General features: G+C 37.8%; 1 protein-coding gene across 3 annotated transcripts in view; it reads left to right on the forward strand.

The window, feature by feature from the left end:
* DOCK8 (dedicator of cytokinesis 8) overlaps positions 1–20,289 on the forward strand; it is an 89,537-nt gene that overhangs the window by 8,124 nt on the left and 61,124 nt on the right. The window contains exons 1-4 of one of the 3 annotated variants that reach the window (XM_064403829.1): positions 10,109–10,210; positions 10,538–10,688; positions 14,432–14,607; positions 17,521–17,592. In XM_064403829.1, coding sequence (XP_064259899.1) covers positions 14,480–14,607; positions 17,521–17,592 — 200 coding nt within the window. In that variant the 5' untranslated portion in view covers positions 10,109–10,210; positions 10,538–10,688; positions 14,432–14,479. Of the gene's footprint in view, positions 1–10,107; positions 10,211–10,537; positions 10,689–11,423; positions 11,586–14,431; positions 14,608–17,520; positions 17,593–20,289 lie in introns of those variants that run through there. The other 2 variants (XM_064403827.1, XM_064403828.1) reach the window with 2 other exon arrangements.

A 20,289-nucleotide genomic window follows, 5' to 3' on the forward strand; every position in this document is an offset into this window, starting at 1 on the left:
GTGCAATCACTGAACTCAGGTGTAATAATCCCTGTTACATGATTAGACTAATGGGATTTTTGCCTTTTCTCTGGGAGATGACTGCTGAGCTTGAAAGAGACTTTAAGCTCTGAGCAGAAAAGCTCAAGAAAGCATTTTAATATAATTTTTTTAAGATCTGATGTCCCTCAAGACTTCAGATGTATATATGCATGGTGAAGCCTAGCCTGAAATTTATGATGAGGTTGTTTTATACATATAGAGAGAGAGTCAAGGAAATCCTAAGCTTACCAAAGGAAAATCCAGATGCAAATAAGAAACATTTTTATGTCCACCAAGTCCTGTGTATGAATATTTCTTATTCATTGTTCCAAGCAGAAGTTTGGAACTCACAGAAGTGAGAACCAGCAAGAAGGAAATATTTAGCATTGTATTTTATACCTTCTACCATTTTCTGATTTTATGGTCATTAAAAATTACAGTTAATGAGCACAACTCTATATGGTTGTCCTTTTTTCCTATTCTGACTTAACTATATTTTAAATTTTATTTGAGGAGCCCCTACCAGACTTTACCATTGTCTGTAGCAGTAGGAAAAAGGGTAGTCTGTGAATGTGCTTGTGTGATAACACAATTACACTAAAAGTTTGCCATTGTAAATACACTTACAGAAAAATAGGCCCAGGCCTAATCAGCTCTTGGGCCAATTTCACAAGAAAAGTCTCTAATACCTTTCCTCATGAGTTTTGTAGAATTATATTTGCACATGATGAATCACAGTTTTCTAAGCCTTGTCATAATGGAGATATTTTATAAGGGAGTCAGCACATCTAGACTCAATATTATTATTTTTCCCTAAAGTTGAGCAAACTGAGTTAGATAAAAGCATATATTATTTCAGTTGTTACATGATCTGAGGCTTACAAAGATAATAGTATCAAGACTTCATGTTTAGAACATTGAGTAAAATGTAACATTTCTCCAGCTTGAAATTTTCCAGATATTTCAGTTTGTAATTTATGATATAAAATGTCTTGCATAATCCACATATGTTTGTAAGAGTGTGTAATAATGAAATTTGTACATGTAAAGACAACCAGCAAATGCAAAAATGTATTAATTTTAACAATAGCTTTTAATATGTGTCAGATTCTGTGAACACTCTTCTTTTTAAGAATGTGAGCAAAAGATCCAGCTTTCAAACATACTTAGATACTGCTTTGGTTCCTGCTGAAGCTGAATCAAAATTCCCTGTTCTAGAAATAGCAGTACCTCTTCATGTGCTTGAAACTGAGCCAATTTTTTTTTAGGCATTTTAGTAAATGATCCTAGCTCTAAAGAAAAAAAGTTGCTCTAAGAAGTGACTGGGAAAAAAACCCCCTTATGTTTTTTCCATATCAGAAAAGTCACACTGCAGCTCCACAAATCTGTGTTCTTAGGAAATGAGGGGGCCAAAATATTAACACAAATTATTTTCCAGTTCTGTCCAATTTGCTTTGTTTCCTACTCTGGCCTTTCCTGTACTCAGTATGAAAGGCCCTTCTATGAATATATTATGAATTTATTTGAAGTTGACAGTGACATTTTTTGCTGGTTGATAAAAATACAAACTTTGATCTTGATAAAGAAAATAAAAAACACCCTATAAGAGCAAAAAGAAAAATTTCCCTTGAATAAGATGTACATCATCTTTATTTTAATATTATTTATTATTGTTGTTAATGTCTGACTTTTTTCACTTAGTATCAATAATTGTTTCTTAGTAAAAAAGTGAAAACAAAGCACAAGAACTATTAAACTTGGTACAGGATTTACAAAATTATCAGTATTACAATAGCATTTTCTTAATGAAGCCTTTTGGATTCTCACATAATACACATTAGCTGGAATATAAGTCTTTGCACTTATTTCATAGTTACTTTGTTATGAATTGGTAGAACAGTGCAGACAAAACAAAAATCTAGAAGAGTAAACTAACAATATTCTATTACTCTCAAATCCCAGTATAAGGAGAGGGTGGCTCATGCAATCATTACTGGCCTTGAAATTGCCAGGATCATTCTTATTGTAAAGAATACAAGCTTTTAGAAGACTTCTAAACAGATTAGGGAAAAAAAAAAAAGAAAAAAGAAAAAGAAATAAAGCTATGCCCTGACTACAATTTTGCAATGTAATATAGATCTGTGTGTCTCCTTGAGGCTGTAGGGGCACATTTGTTAGAAAGTATTTCTTCAGACATCTCAGTCAACAGAAGATAATGAGGCACCAATGTGAGCTTTAGTGCTTTACAAGCAGAGAGTCTTCTGACCCAAACAGAGAAAATTGTCCTTAGATAAACTGAGGTTAATCCATTCAGAATGAAAGCTGTGTGTACATATTGTTGTGTGCTGGTGGATATTAAGGCAGTGGGGACAACAAAAGAATTCTGGTGTTTAGACACGTATTCATCTTCTGTTAGAATCATTAATTAGCATCAAGTGAGATATTAGTTACAAATTTTCTATTGCATATATAAACTGTCACAACCAGTCTAAGTCTATAATAGGATGGCAGACAACATTGATTTATACTTTCTGCTTCCCAGGAGGTACCACTAAACTATCATGTAAAACCTCACACCTAAAACCAGTTTCATTGCAAGAGCCAACCAGTCAACAATGTATACACATTGTCTTCTCAAATGTTATTTCATAACTATTCCTATTATCCATGCAGTAATTAAAAACTGCATACAAACATTGCTAATCAGGAGCAAAACAAAGTTTTTTGGTTTCTTTGCATGGCCAGGATTAGAAAATTATTTTTGTCAGTGCTCATGTCTCCTCCCGAGGGAGAAGCAGCAAAACAGAAAGGCAGAGAAAAATCTTCACTGAATAAATATCATACATGACCTGGGAAAGAAATAAAAATTGAGCTCTTGCCCATTTTACTTTGTAACAAGCTGACAGCATAATGAAGTCAACAGTTTCCTCTCCAGATGATTTTCATTCTTCCCACACCATCCCTCGTAAGAAGATTGTTGCTAAATTTCAAGCATCTTGAATAGGATTTTTATTGCTTTATATATAAAGATATAGAGTCTTTATATATAAAGATATAGAGTCTTAATGTGGTAGACCCCAAAGTGGGTGTGTGCCAGAGGGTGTACAGCCTACCTGAGCCAACAAGGAAGGAGCAGCAGTTCAGATCGACCACTGCTGTAAACAGTGACTAACAAAGTGGAGCTCTGGTGCCTCAAGGACTAATTAGAAACTTAGAAGAAAAACAGGCAGTGCCACTGGCAGTAGGAACAGGAGATCTAAGTGAGATTCCCATATTTGCTAGTTAAAGATCTGGATCATTGCCCAAAACTTTGTGTGTGTTTGCGTGTGGGAGTGAAAGACAGCGGTAGGTAATTGTTACATTTTTCTCTTCTAGAGCTTTTTAGTTGCTTGTTTTAGTTGTAACTAGAGAAGTTTCATCTTAGGGTCAGAAAAGAACAAAAGCTAGCTGTGAGTTTTCTTTGTCAATGTCAGATGAAAGGGATTATTCTTCAGGGTAACCAAGACTGAAGATTTTACCTGTTAAGTAGAAGTTTTCTCTATTTTTTAATGGTTCTGCCATATGTGTACATGTAAGTGTGAATGTGTCTGTCTTTGAGGACACTTCTTGTACTCTCTATTTATTTATTTATTTATTTTCATATTTTCTTGCTATCTAATTGCGTATGCAGCTCTTGCAGAAGACAACTTCAGTCTGCTGGAAGGAATTGTAAGGTTGTTAAGGATTAGCCTTTCTGTCTCCCCTCTAATATTAAGGAACGTTGGAGAACTTCATCCAATGGGCATGTGAAGCATACTTTTAAAATCAAGTTTTTTCTTAAAAAGTTTCTGATTTTCAGTTAATAGGTGATCTTTAAAGCTGTTCTCTTTTGCTTTTATTTTTAAATTGTTTTTCTCTGTTTAAATTTTCATATTATATACATACTAAAAAATACCATTATGCCTGCTTTTAAATTACATATTTCAAAGACATATATCATTGAGCAGAATTTACAGTGAAACTGCAAAACCTGCTTTATGCATTATAAGCATTAATATAATTTTAATTATAGAACCAGCAATGTTCGGCCATAGATCTCACATATGTTAGAGGAAGAAAATAAATGGCTGGTTTATTTTCCTTTCCTTCCTTTCCTGGGCCCTCATCTGGGCCCAACTAGTAACCCAAATCTCCAAGCTTACAATCTTCAAGGAGCTCTGTCCTGAGAAACATTCCAGAATTTGACCTCCAAGATTAATTTAAAGAACCTCCAGGTGTAGTCTGTTACTTTGGTTGCAATGTTAATATATTATGCAAACTGAATGCTTTGCATTGGAGAGTATTTGTGAAATACAGTCTATGTCTCAGCTGTTTGCTAGCAGTTGCTGGAGGTTTATATCTGTCTGTGGGATAGACACTGCTGAAATTGAGATTGAAAAGCACCAGTTTGGGGTTTGGGTTTTGTTTTGGTTGGTTGTTTTTATTTGACTACCCTGCAGTCCTCTCCGGGTGGATCAGGAAGTCTGGTGAGTTCCAGCTTTTTCAAGAATTGCGCCAGATTGTGTGATTGTGTGTCATCATCATTTAGGACCCAAGACATCACCGAGTGGAAAAATTAGTTCAAATTTATGTTATTTTGCTCTGATGCTGTGGTTTAGCCAAGGACCTAAAATCCAGAAAATCCTTAGTATGTTGTCATCTGCCATCTTTGTACAGGTTTACATTATCTTTCTACATGCATGTTGACAAACTGAATTCAGCAGTGACCTTTGTGGAAAAGCCTTCACCAAATCTACACCTCTTATTTTTTCAGCTAGTGAAAAGAAAGAGCTATCAATATAAGTGTTCAGTGGAGCTATTAACATTGCTGAGTCCCACTGGTCTTTGAAAGTTGCAGTTGCCTGGATGCTGTTTTCTGGGTAGTTCAGGGACATCACAAATGGGCTCTAGACACTAGACAATCACGAGGTGGCTGCTTAGAATCACTGAATGGTTTGGGCCAGAAAGTACCTTAAAGGTCATCTAGATCCAACTGTCCCCTTCATGGGCAGAGACACCTTTCAATAGGCAAGGTTGCTCAAAGCCCCATCCAATGCGTCCTTGAACACTTCTAAGGTCAGGGCATCCACAACTTCTCTGGGCAACCTGTTCCAGTACCTCACCATCCTCTGTGTAAAGAATGTCTTCCTAAAATCTCCTCTGTAAGTTAACAACCATTTCCCCTTTGCCGTATCACTATTTGCCTGTAGAAGTCACACTCCCTCTTTTTGACATGTTGCATTTAGGTAGCAAAAGGCTGTGATGAGGCCTCCCTGGAGACTTCTCCAGGCTGAGCAACTCCAGGTCTCTCAGCCTTTGCAGGAGAGATTCTGCAGCCCTCTGCCCCTCGTGACCTGCTACAGGTCTGTGTTTATTGTGTCCTGAGGACCCCAGACCTGGACTCAGTACCCCAGGCAGGTTGCAGAAGAGCAGAGTAGAGAGGCCAAATCCCCTTCCCTCAGCCTACTGGTCACAGTTCTTTGGATGCAGTCCAGGATGCAGTTGACTTTTTATGCTGTGAGCACATACTGCTGCGTCATGTCCAGCTTTTTTTTTCCCAGGAGAATCCCCAGGCCCCTGTCAACAGAGCTCTGAATGAGCTCTTCTCCCAGTTTGTGCTCATATCTGGGACTGCCCTGGCCCAGGGGCAGCACTTTACAGTGGGACTTGTTGAACCACATGAGGTTCCCATGGGCCCTCTGCTTAAGTTTGTCCAGGTCCCTCTGGATGGCATCCCTTCCTTCTGTTGTGTTACCTGTACTGCTCATCTTTGTGTCATTTGCAAGCCTGATGAGCGTGCACTCAGTGTCACTGCTGATATCACTGGTGAAGATCAGAAGACCATGAGTCTCCAGACAGAGCTCTGAGGAACACCATTCCTCACCAGGGTTCACAAGAGCCATTGACAGCAACTCTCTGGCTATGTCCATCCAGCAAATTCCTTATTCACTAAATAGTACATCCATCACAGCCATGCCTCTCCAATTTGGCAATAAGCTGTAACATGGGATAATGTTACAGAAACCTAGGTACATAACACGAGTAAGTCTTTTGTTGTTGACCTTTGCAGACACTCCATCATACAGGGCCACCAGGCTGGTCAGGCTCAATTTGTCCTTAGTAAAACTGTGCTGGCTGCCTTGGGTCACCTCCTTGTCTTGCATGTGCCTTAACACTGCTTCCATGAGCATCTGCTCCATAATCTTCCCAGGAACAGAGGTGAAGCTCACCAGCCTCTAGTTGCCTCTGTGTTCCTTCTTTCTCTCCTTTTTAAAAATTAGAGCAATGTTTTCCTTTTTTCAGTCAACCAGGATTTTACTTGTCCAGCAGGACTTTTCAAATATAATGACGAATGGCTTGGCCAGAACCCCAGCGTGATTCCTCAGGCCACTTTTAGTGTCATGCTGCTGTTGCAGTGGGAACTTTCTTCCGAATACTTTACTAGAGCTTTTTTGTTTCAATTTAACATTACTTGTTCTTCTTCCCTCTAGGGACATGAACTGTCCGCCATTTTCTTTACTTATTGCTATGTTTTACATTGTCAAGGGCAACTGTTGTCTCATGTCAGTCTCCGTTTTTGTGACACAACCAGTTTTTTCAGTCTTTCCTCCTGGGTCATCCTTGTCAAAAATTTTAGCCTTCTGACTGCTCTCTTTTGAAGCCTTCTTAAAATTGATTGCATCTTACTCTGTGTTGTTATAAGTGTGTACATCAGCCCAAGTATGTCTCATTGACTTCTATTAAAAGAAATAGGATCAGTTTCTCTTCGCTGTGGTAGTTTGATTGGTAAGTGTCCCAGTATACTCTCTCTGTGTCTCTTCTGTGACATGGCTATTTTTTTGACAGTTAATTTAACTTTTTTTATTTCTGCAGTAGGTTTTTTTCTTCCTGAGTTTAGAGATTTATATTATTTTTTATTGAATCTAGCTGTGCTGATTTCAGACTGTTTCTAAAATACTCAGTATTCCTCCTGGGTTGATGCGATCTCCAGATTTTAGTCCTATGTTTCCTATATCATCATTCATATTGTAAAATGAAATATGGACTGGAATTAGATTGAGGAAAAATTAAATTTCTTCTCATAGTAAAATTTCCTTGCAATGATCTTTTGAACCAATGATGACTATGCCTTGAATATGTTTTATTAACCAGCTGTGAGCTCTTTTGGAACCAGCTGTGATGATTCCATCCAGCCACTCTCTCTCCTTATAGGGATGTCATGAGGGACAGTATCAAGAGCCTCACTGAACCAGGTAACCTCACTGATCAGAGAAGAGCACTAGATTGGTTTTATGTGACTGCCCTTAGATAAATCCTTATTGTCTCTTCATCATCTCCTAAAAACTGCCCATAATATACCAATAATTGTGAAACTTCTTGGACCAGAATTTACTGCAGTCCATATTTTCTTGTTGCCCACCATACACTTCATCATCAAGACTATTAATAAACAGGCATATCTAAGGTGATGTACATTTTAAAGTTAAGCCTAATTTCATGATCCCCTTGTGCCAACTGAATGGAAACCACAGAACTTTTTCTCAGATTTTTCAGTGACTGCTTTGCATTTATCCTTAACTTGACTTCTTTCCTTCTTTTTTAACACACAGATAGACCATTGTTGCTGTCAAGCATGACAGAATCAGACAGACCTGCTGTACAGACAAGGAGGGTGAAAGTATAGCCAGGCATAGATGGACTGCAGCCTCCGTGAAAGTTAAGACATGACATTTACTAAGTGGCTGTGAACTACCATTTTCCTGAGGGTACACCAATAGTGCCCAAGGCAGCTCTTTGGTTAGGAAACAGGCATGTCACAGACAACAGCCATTCTGGCATTATCAAAGAGCCACCTAGTAGGACCTCTGTTTCCACCTTAGTTCTCAAGTTTTCAAAAGTTTCCATGCAGATCCCTGACTGTTACACCCACCTTTCCTCCATGTTGCTGTGATTAACTTAGCCTTTTGGTTCTTTTAGCAATTGGGACTTTCCCTTATCTAAACCTAGCAAATCTAGGCAATAATTTCTGAGTTGGTTCAAACAAATTTTGCTGTCTTATTCTTACTGTACTTTCTTCCTTTAGTCATTGCAAAACTGTGAAGTCAGTCAAATGAACTATTATCTGAAAGTCACCATTACCGATTACAAGGTTTGTCATCCATTTGACTGATGTAATTTGCAAGTACTTTCTATTGGTGAGACACTGGAACTAATTGATGGCAGTGCTCTTGAGAACTGTATTTGCTCTCAATTAGCTACATTTGCCCAGGCTGTTACCAGACAGCAAATTTGGCCCTTCATATATACGTGTGCTTCCTCTTGTATGAAAATTAATATAATTTCCACTTTGAAGCATATGATAACCCCATATTGGATGTAATTTAAAGTTGTCTCATATCATTGTTTACAGCAGCAACTTCTGCTATAGACTGCAACAGTCTACCTCTGCTGCTACCTCTGTTTCCATCAGTAACAGATAGTTTGGCATAGGGTAGAAACTGTCTCAGTTTGCAGTAAAATAATAATTTTGAGTAATTTAAGTTTTGTACATGCATTCATTATCAGAGATTATTTGTAATGGGAAATTGAGTAACAATAACCCTGATACACAATAAACTTTTCTTTTTAAAATAGGTCCAAGATAATTTACGGAATGCACAGACTTTTGTCATTTTCCCTACATGGCTTCTTGCCTATGTAATCATTGAATAACCTTTAAAAGGTCTTGGTTTTGAGTTTTGGAATACAACTGATGAGTAAGAACTCCTCTTCTAAATGGATCTCTTTACTTTCTCTATAATTCTGTCTTTGTTCTGTCTGTGATTGCTGTTGACTTCAGATTGGAGCAGCATTACACTCACACATCATGGCCTTTTGACCTAAAAACAATTACTGTCATTTATGCAACTTTTATTTTCCAAATTAGGCCTAATACCTATAATTTGTAATTTGAATGCCTTCTGTCAGGTGCCTGTTGCCTCACATGAACAGCAATGTATTAAGTGAAATTCAGGATTTCATCATGCTCAAAAAAGCTGTACTAAGTGTCACAGAATAGGTGCAGCAGTCATAGGAATCAAGAGGTCACAAAGTGCAGGCAAAACTGTCCTGTGACATCTGGTAACTCTAAGATGCCTATTAATGCTTGCTGAAGTTGAAAGAGTCTCATGAGGAAGGGAGTGTCTTCTTACCTCTGTGTTTTCCTTTTTCCCATTTGACTGCCCTGGTGGGCTGCAAGCTATTATTTTTACTTGGAATCTGCTTAACTGCATCTTGTTTTAAAAGTCTTGTCCTGAACCCTTATGGTGAAATATAGTTTAGGTGTTTTGTTACCATTTCATGGCTGGTTATTCTTAAACTGATTATTCTAAATCATATTAAATATTAATTAATTAGTTTCCATGAAAAATCAGCATGCTACTCTGCTGTATTTTTAGACTGTGTGCATTATCATCCTGGGATTTCTGAAGAATTCAGTTCTGGAGTCTCTCTACGTCCATAGAAGTCAGTTACTTAGCACTTAAGTTTTTTCCTCACATGTTTATCTGATACAGTAGGCAGATTTTTTAAATTTCTTCTTTGGCTTGCCTTGGGCTTTTTACAGCAAATTGCATTAGTAGTGTAAGTCTGGGCTTACGCTGTTTAGTGAGTGGTCTTGTTTTTATCCCTTGATCAATAAAAATATTTGTTTATGTGATGGCCACTTTTTCTTCCTCTGCTTTATTAATGTATTTTTGCTTTGCAGAAGTGTATCTGCAAGTATTGCTATGAAGGTTGCAGTCACACTTTACTTAAGGCCAAGGTTATTCTTTCTTGCATAGCATTTCCCAGTTGTGAGGGCTGCAAAATAATGATAAAAATCTGTTGGAAGAGTGATAGAATCTTAGTTATATAGGACTGCAAGAGTTTTAGGAGATTTGCATCAACTACAAACCAAGAGGAGTCTAGACCATTATAAAAATATATTTCTAAACACTGAGACCAGAGACTAAATCAGCTGAATGCTGGCATTTGGAATTTGTAAAGGGTTAATTGTAATTATAAGGATTTTTCTCTGCTTAATTAAAGGCACTCGTCTGCAGAAATAAGAAAGCAATTTACTCTCCAACCGGGCTTTGCACAGTACTGTCAACGAAGCTTAAGTACCCCTGGCTTTTCTACATTTCAGCTGGTAAGTTATAAGTTTATTCTCTTTACACAGGTTTGGCATGTACATTGCTTAATTGTTTTAGGGTAAGTTAAATGATCTTCTATGTTGTCTTGTGTTCCACTGGCTTCTACCTGAAACTGTAGAAAGTTAAATACTGTCTGGTGAGCTGAAATGATGCCGTTGAGAAACATGAGAATGCTCCGTGGAGCCTGGAATAGACAGTCCCTCTACATATTACTATGAATCAAAGTTAATTAGTTGGAGTATATTACATTCTTTCCCTGATGGAAACATTCAACAACTTCTTGAAGTAAATGCTTTGAGTGGTAGTCCTTCTTCTTCCCGCAGTTTTACATACTGAGCGTGATTCCATTTGGTCTGAACTAACCTGTGGTCAGCTGGGGTCACCTCTTCTGGCTGTGTCTTCTCCCAGCTTCTTGTGCATCCTGTCTCCTTGCTGGTGGGGTGGTATGAGGAGCAGAAAAGGCCTTGATTCCTGGTAAGCACTACTCAGCAATAATGAAAACAAATTTTATTATCAACACTGTTTCCAGCACAAATCCAAACATAGCTCCATAATATTTACTGTGAAGAAAAATCAGCTGTATCCAGGCCAAAACCAGCACAGATCAATGAATAACTGCAGGGAAAAAAAACCCCCAAACAAACAAACAAACAAACAAAACCCCCCCCCCCAAAAAAAAAAAAAAAAAAACAAAAAAAACCAAAAAACAGAAAGGTGTAGGCTCAAAAAGCTCAACTTAATACAGCAGCAGGGACAACGTACTGACTGATTTCAGTGCTGTAGAATGTGCACGTTAAGTGAGAAATGCTGAAGCATGTCCCAAATGACATAGACATACTTGAGTCAACTGTTATGTGTCTCCAAATCATCTTCAGTCTTCCACATGTAATCACCCTCTAAAGAAGTCAGATCATATGACAGTGCCCTTATGACAAAGGGAAAACATGCCAGATCGTTTTATTGCCTTTCAGGAAGATGAGTATTCTGTAAACATACTATGCCATAAAAGAAACTGATTATGATTTTGGTCCCTATCCTTTTAATTTCTGATTCTTTTTGTGAGGCTTGATAAGTAGAAGCAGGAAGAGTCTTTGTGCACCAGTGACTGTGAAAATCTAGATGCAAGTGGTTGCTTCCTGTGTCAGGGCCTCCCGCCACTGCTCACTTCCTTAATCTGAGGCGCTGTGATCTTTAACTTGTTCCTTGTGGTTACTCAGCCTGACGAGGCCAGGTCCCTTCTTCTGCACACAGACAACCGTTTGTGCTACCAAAAAACTTGGTAGCATTTCATTTACCAAGTATTACGCCGTAGCTGCCATTTTGTATGTGCTGTCGCAATCTACATGACTCTAATTCATCATCCTTAAAAAGGTATGTTTGCAGTAATGCTTTCTGGCATTTTCTGTTGAAAATTGTTTTGCTCATTTTTATGATATGTGAAAAGGAGTGCTAGCTTCTTATTTAAGCCATTTTCTGTGTTTCCTTTGAAAAGTTGCACCAGTTGATAGGGAGATCATTTCCCTCCACCTGCATTTAATTTTTACACTACCTTTTTTATATTTGTGTCTAATTTACAGTAGTCAAAAGCACATATTTCTAGTAATTAAAGGTTGTTGTTAACACTTGAACTAGAGAAGAGGATACAATGAAATGCAATGGATTTGACCTGACAGAATGGAAAAGTGTGACTTCTGAAAGGAAGTGCAATGGTTAATCAAAAATTAGATTGTATTAAGCAAAACTATTTTACATGCAAAACATTGTATCTTCAGCAACAGAAAAGATGTAGTCCACCTTTGTATACTTTAAGCTGTGTTTTACTTCAGTCTTCTATGGTTTTTTATTAGATAGAAATATATGTTATATATATTGATTATATATTATTTATTTATTAAATATTTTTATATATTTCAATCTAAAAATCTCTATACAGACCTATTTGCATATCTATATATTAACATGCTGTGCTTTACCCACTGACACTACAGTAAATGACTTTCAACCATATTATGCTGATAATTAATAAAAAAACAATAGCAAATAAGGTTTACTATTTACTCATAACTATTGATCCGGCACGTTCAGCACTACACTGGGTGCAAACAAGAGATAGTGCTTAAACTAAAAACAAGCTGAGTATTTTTCTTCGGCCGACTGCCTCATAATTTGATGGACTTACTGGTAATGTTAAGTTTTCCTTTTGTCTAAAAAGAGCAAAGATTTTTCCCAGAGACATTTTTGATAATTCAGTCGATGCCTTAAATGTACAGGCAGAGAAGTGAGCTCAGAGACTGTGTTTATGCAGAAACCAATATCGCTTCCCTTTAAAAGGGGAACCTGAGGTGGGGGGTGGTACTTGGTTGGGTTCAAAGGTCTCTACTAAAATATTTGCAGGAGTATTTACCACATCTGGGGGTTTTTTTCAGAAGTTTAAATTGGTTTGCTTCTCCTAGATGTTACCAGCACACTTCCTCTAAATATGCTTAACTTTCTGTAAGATATTTCTGGATTTTTTTAATCTGAAAAACTTCCTCAACTATATGTCCAGAATGCTAAAATCATTCCAAAGGTTGCATTTATTATTAACTGTTTTTCACACATTTTCTTTTTTACTGGAGCTGATGTGGCATATTAAGTTCAGAGCCATTTTAGTTCAGTTACTGGAGCTTTGCCATTGTTGAGTCTCTATGCATGTTTCATAAATTGAGAAATTTCTCATTGTCCCATTGAGCTAAAATTCCTGATGTTGTAGATATAACATTGTGTCACTGGTGTCATTTCATGCTCTGGTGAAATTCCTGTCAACTTCCATGAAAGTCTTGCATGAGCAGGCCTCAGTATTAATGAGGGGAGACTTGCTGATTTTGACACACCGATTTTTACACTGGAGTATAAGGAGGATAGCTTAGGAACACATTGAATAGGCAATAGGCAGATTAACATGGAATATAAAGGCATGTTTGCTAGGGACATCAGAAGCCTTCTTTTCCCCACAACACATCAACAGCACCACAGATGTATTTTTTTGCTGGCAGCTTCAGACGACAGCCTTGTGAAAGATATCTGGGCTAATCAGTGCAATGCAATCCTCGCCCTTTACAGAAAGGAGGATTTATTAGCTGGTTTTTTGCTAGAATTCTTCCTGACAGTAAATAAATTATTCCAGTGCTATTATTCTAATGCTGCAACTAATTTTCTTCACTTTTACAGTGATGAGGTGTCATCAGCCTTTCTGGAACACACAGAAAATAAAATATAGATTTTTCTAAAGCTGTAGTTTTAGATCTATTTTTTACTTGTCAAGAAAATCAATAATAAGAGATTGTAGTCTCGGTACTCAACTGGACAAATATTGTATTTCCTAAAGATATACAGGGTATTTTTATTTGCTACATAGCAAGTAAAATAATTTTCAGTTTTGTCTATACATACACTTCTGATACATGAAGTCACATTTATTTGTATGTAGAACATCTCTTGGTTCCAAATCAAACAGGAGTTTCTGCCTCTGTTTTTGACACTAAACAGATAAAAAGCAGACAGTTTAATGGCATGCATGAGTACAGCTTGTAGTTTTTTAACTTTGTTCTAGATGGACATTCTGTTTAAGAATGGTTAATTAAATGTAAAGAGACACAACTGCTGTCTATCAAGGTGCAATGCAGTGCGCTGTAGAAATGGGGAATATCTAAGATTTACAGTTTCATGTAATCTTTTGCAAAAGCACTGTACAAACCCTTGAAAAATACAATAGATTAAGAGCTCCAATAATACAAAACTCAGTAACGTTCAGAGATGAAAAATGTAATTTTTTCTGATTTTGAGTATATATTGTCCTCAATTTTGTTTGTAGTTGAAAGCACAGAGTATTTCTATTAGTGTTTTTCAGGCACAGCACCTCAAATGAGTGCATCTTCATGATGGCAGCGGCTACAGTGCTTACAGCCGGTCCTCAGCTCTGAGTAATTTCTAAGACCTGGCCTTGTTATTCCTAGTGTGTTTTGTCTGCTATCTCCTGGCCATTGGCCTTTCCTGTCACTGCTGTTTTGGTCATCTCCATTATATCCTTTTTTGTTTCTAGGTTGGAAGTTTGGATGTTTGTTTCTGTGGTGTGATAAAGAATGGGACAATTACAGTAGTTAAATAAATAAGCCTCTATTACACTATCAGGAAGATCCTTCTGTTGCTAAAATAAATGCTTCTTTATTTCCCATTAGCCTTCCTTTTATGATGCAGTAGACCCAGTAGATTTTGAAGGCCTCCTGATGACGCAGCTGAACAACTTGGACTTAGATCTAGCACAAGAACTTGGGGACTTTCCTGAAGATGATCTGGATGTTGTCTTTACACCCAAAGAGTGCAGGACTTTGCAACCCTCTATGCCAGAAGATGGGTAAGGAAAGTTTCTCTCCCTCCAAAACGCTGCAAAAATAATTAAAATTACTTTTGAATAGTTAAAACCAGTTTTGAAGATGTTGATCCAACATCACTCTGCAACCCGTCCATCCATTACACTGGCTCTGTTAGGCTTGTTTACACACTTAAAATTATGCAAGTGTTTACACAACTTCTTTGGTAGCAGCACAACTGAGGTAGGCATCGACAGAAAAAAGTGTAAAGAAGGACAGGAGGATGGTATGAAAAATAATTTTTTCAGCTGTGATGCCAGAGATAAAAGTTTATTCTGATCATGTAACAAACACAGTATTGAGTTTTTGGGTTTTTTACCAGCTGTGTGTTACATGGCATTGATCAGATGACTAAGAATCTCTTTCTCAGTACCTGTCTTGCTTAAAGGGGAGGAAATGGTTCATACTTTACAAGGTTTGGGAAGGGGAGTGAGTATTAATTTCTAGTGTAGAAGCCACATGTGGTTTTAGGTTGACATTGATTAAATTATTCCTCTGTTTTAAACAGCTTATATAAGTAGCTTGTGGTGACACTGGTGCTCAGTGGTCCTGCAAATATTTCAGCTGGTTTGAAAAACAAGCATGCTATGAGCAAAAGAATTTTTCAGAATGAGAAAATTCATTGGGGAGTTTTCTGATGTGGTATTAGAAAGTCTATGCATTGTATGTAAAATACTCTTCAGGGACTGTTTCACTGTAAATGGTACCTTTAAGTAGAACTCCAAAGGCCTGTTGAATTTTGCAAGCAGTAACGGTGAGATAAATGTGAAGTCAGCACCATTTAGCCCCAAACAGCTACATCAGCAGAGATGGCTAACTGTACAGTATGTTCGGGATGGGGGCTGGCTTCTTACAGTGTATCCAGGAAATTAACAGGGCAGGCTATATTCAGTGCTGTGCCGAACCCCACACTGAGGGACAAACAGGCTTAGTTTAGATTGTCTTGGCTCACAGGGTAGACCTGCATCCCCCTCTGTTCCTGCAAAAGTTGCTACATGCTGCTCTAATTTTTACCAGCCAGATGTTCAAACTAGAACCCTATATAATAGCAGTATTTTTTCAGTGTTTTCTGCCCAACACACCAAATCCAATTAGGCTAAGCAGGAAACACAGTTTGTGTGATTTTTCCCAGCTGTAGACTAGTTGAGAATCCTCTTTCTAAGCAAGGTTTCAGTCTGCAAGTTTCTTGTTGGCCCAGTGCTTCTCTCAAGAAGTTCAGGAGAACAAAGACAGATGTAGAGATGAGATGCCATGCTAGGTTACCTGAGAACTCTTTGAATCACACAGCTTCTAGTATTTGCACACCATGTGATTTTCACTTGAAGTTACTCATAGAAAAGTCCCAATCTTTACAAGGTATTCCTGTTTTTTTCTGTGGATTTGAGTGAGAATGGATGTAGGAGACAATGAATGGGATTTTTTGCTTGATATAACCTTTTAGTTAAACACTGGACAAAAATATTGAAATTATTCTTCAACTTCTGAAATTGTATCTAAAATAAGGCCATTTCTTACCTCTTTCCAAGGTTACTTCCTGCCACACCTGATGTTTAAAACAGCAGTTACCTATTTGTTTTTCCAGTAGAAGACCATGCAGGCTCATGCTGTGCAATCAGTTTTAAGCCTGATTTGCACCACAAAATTATTAAGTGTTCTATAAGGAGTCTGTGACAAAGCTCAAGTAGTCGATACCAACAAATGTGCTTTCAGCAGATTTTTTTACACAGCAGCTTGCCACTTAGTCATTCACATTGACGAAACTGATATTACTGTTTTTATAGAAAGTCCTGATCAAGGGTGCCAGGATGTGTTAGGGAGGATGAGAACACAGGAGGGACATGCACCAAGGATGGGCCTGCAGGCAGTGCAGTCTTTGATGTCTCTCTGTGGAGAGCAGGAAACAGCTACCACCGACCAAACTGGGTTGATGTGCTGCCTGCCAGCAAACACACCTCCCACCTGACCCAGAGGCAGGAGCCACCAGAGGCAGGGGCCTCAGCAGCCTGGCATCAGCCAAGGCCCTGTCCCACCGTGCGCACACAGACCCAAACAAGCTGTTAGCCAGCCTCGGTAACCAGCTGCAAATCTCTTAGGAGCTCTATGTGGAAAAATTCTCATACCTTTCATCTATCCCTGTACTCTTTTTCTCACTGGGATTGGAGAATGCTGCAAATTATTTTGGAACAGGTCACTAAAAATCTTAAGAATGGGCATAGGGGAATTATGCCACAGTGTCATGATGTAAAGTTCAAAGACAATAGGACATTGTCTTTGGCTGAAAGACCTGTAGTTTCAAATAGTAACCAGGCTATCAGGGAGCGCTGACAACCCCCTTCATTAAAGAAGACTTATTTGAAAAAGAGAAAGTGAAATTATAACATATTCTACTTACAACTTAAAGTTTTATTGTGCTATCTGATTCAAAGCTTAGCATACCTTTTTAAGATTAAGATTTTTGAGAAGATAAAATTGCATATGCATAAAAACTAGATATTTGCAAGATCTAGGAGCTGAGGCCTCTGAAAAAATATTTCTATATCTTGAGACTTGTTATCTCAAGTTTTGAAAATCACAAGGTTGGTTATGTTGTATAATTTATTTAATTTTACTATATTTTATAGCAATGTCAGTCTTATATTTATAGATAGATAGTGTGACAAGTGGTTACCTCTGTTAAATGTATGTTTGTATGTTTATCAGCACTGTACCAAAAACCTGCATAAGGGAATTCATGCAGTACAGAGCATTTTTTTAAAATCTCAAACAATAGTTTAGCAGTAAAATAAATACACAGGAGAGGACTAACAGAGAGGCCTTTATCTGACTAGCATGTTTAGATAAATTTGTTTGTCCTGGGAGTATGATTTAGGAGCTGAAATATGTTGCTTTTTCCACAGGGTTGAGCTGGACTCACACGTCAAAGACTGTGTTCAGACTTACGTCCGTGAGTGGCTGATTGTGAATCGAAAGTAAGCAACATGAAACTAAATAAAATGAAAAATACATTGCATCTTACTTATGTTATACTTACTTATAACAGAGAGGGCATGTTATAAGTAATCCTAAATTATAATTATTTTAGTCAGTGATTGAAGATAAGAACTGACTTTTCAGTAGCATCAATAACCATATTGTTTTGTTTGAAGTTATGTGCATTGGGAAATATTGTGGCATCTAATTCTGAATTGTCAGGCACTCTGGGAATGGATAAGAAGTTGATGGGAAGAAATTCACATCAACCCTCTGTAGTGAAGATTTATCTTAATCAGGAAAACTAGTATTGTTTGATCCCACTAAAAGGAAAGATAACAGGGATAAAGATTATATTTGCATGCTTTTCTCCTATTCATGCCCTGAAAATTCAACATGATTTGATTTCCAAATGTGTCTGAAAACTGGAGGATTATGGGCTTTCCCAGCAGTGATTGAGGGTGTTCATGTGTTTATCCCAAATTTACTATTTTATATCAGTAAATTATTTCTGCACTCAGATTTCTGAGCTCAGTGTAATTCAATACACAGAGTTGGGCCTGTAGTCATTATAAGTGCTTCATTTCCTATTTTATTTTATTTTATTTTATTTTATTTTATTTTATTTTATTTTATTTTATTTTATTTTAGTCCTATTCTGTTTCATATGTAAAATGTGAAGGAGACTATCAATGCTCCCTTTTGCAGGGATGTCTGTTCCCAGACTCTTACGGGAGTCTGTGGGATGTCTTGCCTCCTTCCCCATCACCTCATCCTGTTCTTCAGAAAGAGGTTTTTGGAGCTCTGTTTTGTCTGTAGCACTTCCTCTTCATCCACTCCTGCACTCATGCCCAGCTCTTGAAAAGCAGAAGGAGCAGCAGGTGGTTGAGTGCTGACACATTTGCTGCCATTTTGTGCCTCTTCCCTCGCCCTTGTTACTGTGTTTTTCTGATGTACATCAGCAGCCAGTGCCTTATGGCTTTACAGTGGTGATTGCAGAGGAATTTGCACTGTTAAACTGTGCAGCTTGTGCTCCTCAGTGGAGCAGCTGCTGGGGGTTATTAAGAGACTTCCTCCAGGGGTGCTGATGAAATTTATTGAATTCTCAGAACTGCTCTGCCGTGAGTCACTAAAAGTAGGCTAGTGGGTTTTGTTGGCTCTCCTCCCTCACCACGCAGCAGAGGCACTAGCTCTTTCACGCAGTGCTGTTCTGTGTGCTGTAAAGAGCCAGTCTGCATCTTTGTTTGTGCACAAGAGAAGGGAGTAAGCAGTAAAGTAGGTGAAGTGAAAAATAGAACATAGCTATTTTTGCATTTATGTGTGTTGGTAGAAGTGTGAATGGAGCCATAGAAACACACATATGTGGAAAGTATTGCTGAGTGTTTTACTATTTCATTAATTCGGGTGAGGTAAATTTGCATTCAAAATCTTTATTGAGCAGTTGAGTCTGTGGTAAACATGATGGTGGATTCTGCCAGAGAGCTGAGCTTTGGCACCTGTGGCTAGCAATGCAAGCAAGTTATTAAAAATTACAAATAACAAAACACTACCAAATCTGCTGTAGTGTCACATAATCCAATGATAGATTGATACTGAGAATCTCATGTCATGATTGGAAAGCTTTTTTTTTTGCCCCCGGAACTATTATGAGCAGAAGAAAAGATATCAAGAGAGAAATGAGAAAAGAGTAATTGTAGAAGGCTTTACATTTTGGGGAAGGCTGTAAAAACTGTAGCTGCCTACTTGGCAGATGTTATAGAACAGGTTGCTGAATATATTGTCTGGTGAGCTATGGGTGAGTGGAGTGTGTGAGTGACTTTGATCCACTCATGAGCATGAAGGTTCAGAACAGGAGATTGAGGAGTCTGCAGTGGGGCCATGAGCAGAGTTCATCCTTGGGCCCCAGGGTAGAGAGGTATGTGGCAGAAAAGCTGGGCACAGCTGGAGTCCAGGTGGCCTTGCAGGAGCCTGAATGGGTAGCTTGTTCCTGTGCCTGTTTCTCCTTTCGCTTGTCCTTTGGGTTTTTTCTTCATCTCATTTTCTTAATTCAGTGTGTGCCCATTAAATTGACATGTGTATTAAAACCATGTTTTGCCACTTGGTGAGTTTTAATTGCTATAATGCTTTTCAAAATAAATAAACAATATAAATAATTTTTCTAGGAGTAGTTTAGGGGAAAGGCATCTTTAGTGTAGTTTTCACACCAAAGAGAAAATGTGAACTCAGGTACATAAATTTCTCCATTAATCATTTGTTTGCCACCAGAGGCAGTGAAAAAAAATCTATACAACCTCTTTTGGATTCTTAGATGTCTTAAAGTCATGCAGAATTTCTGCCTTCCATTCTGGATAATTACAGTAGTTCCAAAACAAGGTCACATCCAAGGAGAGCTGGGATTGTCTTTTTATGACCAGTTTTCATTGCAGTGAACTGGCAAACGATTAAAATGCAAACAATTAAAATTAAAACACATCAGAGCATATAATTCAGTTACTCCCAAAATGTAATAAAAAGGTGTCTCCCTGATCAATAATTGCTTATTGTGTCTTCTTTATGAAAGTACTCAGATGCTCAGTCATTTCTTTGGGAGTATCACAGAAAGGAAAATGAATGAAGCAGGATGTTGTAAATAAGAAGATTGATAGCAAAAAGACCATCACAGGATTTAGCAAATTGCATACTAAAGTGAAAGAAAC

Source organism: Passer domesticus, chromosome Z (assembly GCF_036417665.1).
Source record: "Passer domesticus isolate bPasDom1 chromosome Z, bPasDom1.hap1, whole genome shotgun sequence".
Classification (NCBI taxonomy): domain Eukaryota; kingdom Metazoa; phylum Chordata; class Aves; order Passeriformes; family Passeridae; genus Passer; species Passer domesticus.